Consider the following 6,038-nt stretch of genomic DNA (forward strand, 5'->3'; position numbering starts at 1 on the left):
CCCTGAGAGACTGTGGGGCTCTCCCCTGCTGGCCACACTGTTCATTACAAGGCTTCCCAGGCAAGGATGCCTTTGGTAGGTCAACTGTTTGAGTAAAGGAGGGACAATGACCCCGAGAGCTGGGAGTGCAGGTCAGGGGTGGAGAGGCATGCTCACCCCAGGCCAGTCGCTAACCCCACAGATCTTGCTCAGGAAGGTATCAAATCTGTCTCATGCAATCCCTAGCACTCAGCTCTTGAAGTCTCACTCTCGGGTAGCTCTGTGGGGTCCAGCTGCAAGGCAGGGGATGAGGGCCCTGGTCTGGACAGTGACAGGGTCCAGGCTCCTTGCCATGTCCTGCAGGCCATAATAGCACTAACCAGTTAAGGCCAGGCTGGCTGTCTTTCCCCAGACTCCACGCACGTCAAACAGCCCACCCCTCACGATTCAGTTTCTTGTGTCTAGGGAGACATTTCCTTTTTGTCTTAGCTCTGAGCTAGGCCAAAGGACAATGAACAAGGTAGTTTGGCTGGAGTTGGGGCATGTGGCTGCTCTGTCAAGCAAGGACAGGCTTGACCTATAGGAAGAAGGCGATGACTACAGACCGGGGACTGGGGAAATGTTTCAACCCTCCTCTTCTCTTAACTGTGTCCCATCTAAACAGATCTAAAGAGATCTTGGATGGGCCTGGCTGAGGCCCTGGCCAAGTAGGGAGACCCCTGTTCTCCCAGGCAGTGGCAGTGGCATGGTCCCTAGGTTTGTACACTTGTAGAAACTAAAGAAGTTCATTTCTGGAAGGATACTGAAACATCACCTCGCCCAGGGCAGGCAAAACATGTTGGAGTCCAAGTTTCATAGTTCATCTTAGGATTTTAAGTTTTGGTTGTATTATTCTTACAAAGTAGGATTTGCCCTGGGAAAAGCAGGGCAGTTTCTTGAAGGTGGGGGCGAGGAAGGGGTACTGACTTTGCACTGACTGCTTTGGCGAAGAATTCAAATGACTTTGGCCAATTAAACAGTCTTCTAAGTCAAGAGAACTTGGAGAGGGTGGGGAAAGTATCAAACACCATTCTGGCATGTATCCTTGTATATATATATATATATATCCACAATATAATATACAATGGCTGAAATAGAAAAGACTAAAATATATTTTATATACATTTCTTTTAAAATGCTAAGCTAACTAAAAAGTCCAGGCAATTCCTCCCAGTCTGGATGTTGGGTATTTTGTTCAAGGTCGGGGAGTCTGATGTTATGGGGTAAGGGGAAGGAGGGAGGGAACAATCCTGCTACAGAAAGCGTTCAGAAACATATCCCTGCAAACCTCCAGCGCCTGATGAGCAAGAAGAAAACAACACCCTTTGTACTCCAGGGACCAAATAGAAATGAAAACCCAAGCTCCAACTTCTAGAGCTGACAGGTAACAAACACGAGCTGGACCTCTAAGGGGGTGTGCCCTGTCTGTCCCTGTGTTTAGAATCTGGGTCAGGGAGCCAGGCCTAGAGCAGGTGGTAAGGAATTGAGAAGTGGACAGTCACGGTTCTAGCCCAGGGGTGAGGATGGGTGCACAAAAAGGAGGCGCTGGGGAGGGGGCAGTCTACTGTTGCCATATCCAAGTGGATATCTGGGAGCCCTGGGGAAACCAGCATCTACCTTCTACCTGTTCTATGTTTTTTGCATTTAAATCCTAAGAAAAGTAACACATTTCCCTTTTCTTAGAAATAAAAAAAATATAGAAAGGCGGTATTTCTGGGCCTGCCTGTGTTTGGGTCCCTCTGCCTTGGGCAGCTGGCCCTGCAGAGTGGTGGCCCCCAGTTGAGGTGAGACAAAGTGACAATAAATAGGAACAATAAATCTCTGTACATTAGGAGCGTTGGCTTTTACATTTAATCATATATATTTTAAAGTTTCTTCCCACCCCACCGCCGCCCTTTCAGTGCAACCCCTTCCCTGCAGCAAATGGCTGTTGCTAGTCAGGCCTTAGGGTTAAGGGGCTGCTGACCGCAATAGCAGAGGGTAAGGCTCTACTTACACGGCTTTCCCGCCAAAAAGCACGAACTATTCACAGCTTCCAAAACTCCTCATGGGTGATCTGCGTGTGTGTTTTGTTTCTTTTCAAGCAACAAAATGTATAGAAAAAGGCACAGGTAACTGCATACATGAAAGATAAAACAGATGGGTTTCTGAGCAGAAGCTGCTTAGACAGATGGACAGACGGGAAAGAGGCCCCTGAGGGCAAGATGATTTGAGGAAGTTGACTGAAAACGTCTGTTGTCGGAACACCGGAAGCCAGATGTTGAAGCAGTGGCGGGAGACTACGAGCTTGGTCTGCCCTTGTCCTCAGGCTGGTCTGGAGGAGCCCTGACTTGTCCCAGGCTCCCCAGAAAGGTTCCTCCTCCGAGCTGGGAAGCGTGGGGAGGCCTCTGCCAGGCAGCCCACTGAGCTGCTACGGTCCAGCGGTGGGGTGGCCGAGGTCTTGGGGTTGGCGAAAGTGCGCAGTGTCTCCAAGCGGGGGCTACAGGTCTCCTCGGCCCCGCGGCCCTGGGGTGACCCGGGCAGGGCCTCAGGGGGGGTACAGGGGCTGTCTGTGGGAGTGGACTCTGGGGGCTCCCAGTCGGGAGGTCTGCCCAGGCCCCCACTCGTCCTATCCTGCTCCTTAGGGTAGTCCCTGCCCTCCAGCTCGGAGGACAGTGTGAACTTGGAGACCTTGGCTACAGGGGACACGGAGGCTGAAGAGCTCTCAGTGGGACTCCAGCGGCCTCGCTCCTGGGCCTCCCGGGCCCCTGTCAGGTCGCTGCCGCCCCCTGAGAAGCCACTGACCCAGGCCGCGGTGGGCCCTGGCAGCAGGGTGGGGTGGGCCCCTGGCCGGGCCTGCACCATGTGTATCCCGCCGATGGGGATCAAGGGGCGCGGGGCGTGGGCCAAGTGTTGGGAGTGCAGGGGGAGGTGGCTGAAGATGTTCTCCTCTGTCCGGGCTGGGAAGTGGCTGTGCAGGTCGTAGGGGGCGGAGAAGGGCCAGGAGGAGAGAGGATGAGCCGGGCCAGGGGAGCAGGAAGGACTTCGGGACTTGGCCTTCTGCTGGGGTCAGAAAACAAGATGCGTCACAAGAAGGTTCCATGCTGGTCACCCACAAAACCTCAGGCCCAGAGATGGGGAGGGACTTGTCAGAGATCACCCAGCAGGTCACTGCCGAAGCTGGGGCCAGAACCCAGCTCCCTGCCCCCATCCCTGCACATAGGCTGCCCTGTGTCAGGGCCACCACCAACCCTGGGTGACCGGGAGTCCACTCAGCCACCATGGCTGTCTGTCCTTGTTGGGACTGATCCTGGTGTCAGCCATGAACCCACCCTCTCAGATCTGCTGCCTCTCAAGTTTCTAAAATGGTTTGGACTCACTATCACCCTTGGCCATGAGCTCTCACTTGAGATTCTAGACCTGCTCCCACTGCCAGAAATTTTAATGTTACCCCAAATTAAAAACCAAGGAGACTGTTAGCCCAGTGCTCCTCCAGGGACCGAAGTCTCTGAGCAATGGTGTGGATGCTGCTGCTGGTGGTTAACAGTGAGCAACAGGAAAGGTGTTGGGAGGTAAGTTGACAGGGATGGGGGCAGATGACAGCTGTGGAGACAGGCTTAGTGCTGGATGGTGATGGTGTGACAACTTGGATCACACCGATGGGCTACAGTAATGGTGTGCTGGATGCAATGATGACAGACATGGTGTTAGCAATGGCGACTGGTGATAGCGAGTGTTGTCTGTGGTGACAGCTGAGATTGATTGTAAGGGTGTTGGTGACAGTGGTGGTGGAGATGGTAATGATTTTGGTTAAACTTTGCCATCTGACCTTTTCTGCTCCAAGAACAGAGGGGCATCGCACAAGCATTGGCACCCACATTTAAGGCCACAGCACTTGTTCAGTACCATCCAGTCAGCCACTTCACGGGAGAAAGATGAGGCTTTCTGCTCCCATGAAGATATAAAACCTCAGAAACCCTATCCAGGCTGGCAGGCTCAAACTGTGGACCTGGTGGTTCACAGTCCAGTGCTTATCACATGGAGCCACTGCAGAGGACCTAGGTTTAATCCCAGCAGCCTGATTCAGAGCCCATTCTATGTTCCTTCTGAGGTGAAACTGAACCAGATGGTATAACATGGTGCCCAATGTTTGGCAAATGATTGCAGCAGACTGTGAAAGCTTCCACTGGTATAAAGTGGAAACTCCAAAATTTCCACTAAACTGAACAATGGAAAAGTGGCCTGTCACAGGTGGAAAACTTGTGAGCCCCAGAAAAACAACGTAGTCCTGTTAAGTTCTGGCTCCGGCAGGTTTCGCTGTGTTAGCTACTGACGGATGTGCCTTAGGGGGTGCAGTCCCCCACCCACAGGGGAGAACCAGCCCAGCTGCCACTCAGCAGGAACTCACCCAGGGGGAGGCGCCAGTCTCCGGGCTTCTGCTGAGAAGCTTGTGAGGTAGAGGCACGGGCGGGAATGGAGCCCGCAGGGCCAGCCCCACGCCTGGGCTGCGCTCGCCTGCTGCGGGGCTGCCCAGCGCTGCTGAAGCCCATTTCCCTGGCAGCGCTGGCCTTGGCGGTGACTCGGCCTGACCTGGGGACCATCTCCTGGTGGGCGAGTATCTTGAAGGGCCTGGGTCTGTGGAGCCCTCGTGTTCAGGGGGCAGATGTGCTCGAGGGGGCAGTTCTCTTTGCAGGGGGCTGGAGCTGAGAGGAGACAGCTCAAGTCTTGGGGACCCACAAGGGAGAGGGCCCGGCTGGCTGGGGGCTGAGGCCTGTGGTTCTCGGGCCGGTGAACATCGCTGGGGAGATGACTCATTTTTGGTGAGTGAGTGTTTGCGGGCGAGCGGTGGGCGGCTGCCCGATTCTTTGCTCGGAGTCCATGGCCTTCTCAACAATGTGGCCTTGGAGCTCAGGGCCGGGCCTGTGTCCCTCTCCATGCGGCTGAGCATGGCCGGTCCCAGCCCCGGGAGACACAGGATACTCTGGCAGGACGTGGGGCCAGTGCCCGCTGCCAAGTACTCAGCATCCCAGCCCGAGCTGCCCCACTCAGCCTGGTCACCAGAGGGGGGATCTGGGGGCTGAGGGTCCTGCCTGGGCGAGGAGTCTGCCTGCAGTGTGGCTGGTGGGCCGGGTGGCTGTGCCTCTGAGGACTGTCCAGATGGTTCGTCCTGGCTCTCTTCCTCCTCCTCTTCTTCCTCCTCCTCGTCTTCATCAAGGTCTGAATCTGAGTCTGAGTCCTCCAGGTCTGAAAACTGGTGCTCCTCCACAGCCTCTGAGCCCTCTCGCCCTTCAGAGTCCTGGAACGGGTCGTCACTGGTTCCTGGAGGACAAACGCCAGAGACACGGGGTCACTCAAGTCCTGGACCATGCCGGCCCCTCACTGCTATTCCCCATGCCCACTTCCTCATCTGCATATTGGTCATAGTAACCATAGCAATGACATAAGATTATTGGTCTGATCTAGAGACATATAGATGTGGAAACAGTTTGTAAATAATAATAGCATTATTTCCTGAAAGTATCTATCTGGGGAACATGATGGTGCTGTAGGATAAGCACTGGGCTGTGAACCACAAGGTTGGTGGTTTGAGCCCTCCAGCTGCTCTGTGGGAGACAGATGAGGCTTTCTGCTCCCACAAAGAATTACAGCCTCGGAAATCCTATATAGGGTCACTATGAGTTGGAACCAACTTGATGACACTAACAACATTATCTATTGCCTACCACAACTACTAAGGCCTGGTGACCTGCTTCCAAAAGATCACAACCTTGAAAACCCTATGAGCAATTCTATTCTGTACACATTGAATTGTGTTGTAATGTGTTGTAAGTGACGAGTCGGCAAGTTACAACTATTAATATGAACAGTGTTCTTTTTGCCTATGTGCCAGGTTCAGTCTTAAAGGTTTCATTTGTAGTAATTCATTTGGCTCCCGAGCAGCCCTCTGAGTTTGCTACAAGTTCATGCTACAGATGACACTGAGGCACAGAGAAAGTAGATAACATGCCCAAGTAAGGTAGCTGCAGAGCTGGGCTAGAACC

General features: G+C 53.6%; 1 protein-coding gene across 1 annotated transcript in view; it reads right to left on the reverse strand.

Annotated features, from left to right (window-relative positions):
• Positions 1 to 2,322: 2,322 nt before the first annotated feature.
• HIVEP3 (human immunodeficiency virus type I enhancer binding protein 3) overlaps positions 2,323 to 6,038 on the reverse strand; it is a 61,397-nt gene continuing 57,681 nt past the window's right edge. The window contains exons 5-6 of the mRNA XM_006839823.1: positions 4,406 to 5,316; positions 2,323 to 3,060 (exon numbers count right to left, since the gene is read on the reverse strand). Of these exons, the coding sequence (XP_006839886.1) occupies positions 2,323 to 3,060; positions 4,406 to 5,316 (1,649 nt within the window). The remainder of the gene's footprint in view (positions 3,061 to 4,405; positions 5,317 to 6,038) is intronic.

The sequence above is a fragment of the Chrysochloris asiatica genome, unplaced genomic scaffold (genome assembly GCF_000296735.1).
Source record: "Chrysochloris asiatica unplaced genomic scaffold, ChrAsi1.0 scaffold00026, whole genome shotgun sequence".
Classification (NCBI taxonomy): domain Eukaryota; kingdom Metazoa; phylum Chordata; class Mammalia; order Afrosoricida; family Chrysochloridae; genus Chrysochloris; species Chrysochloris asiatica.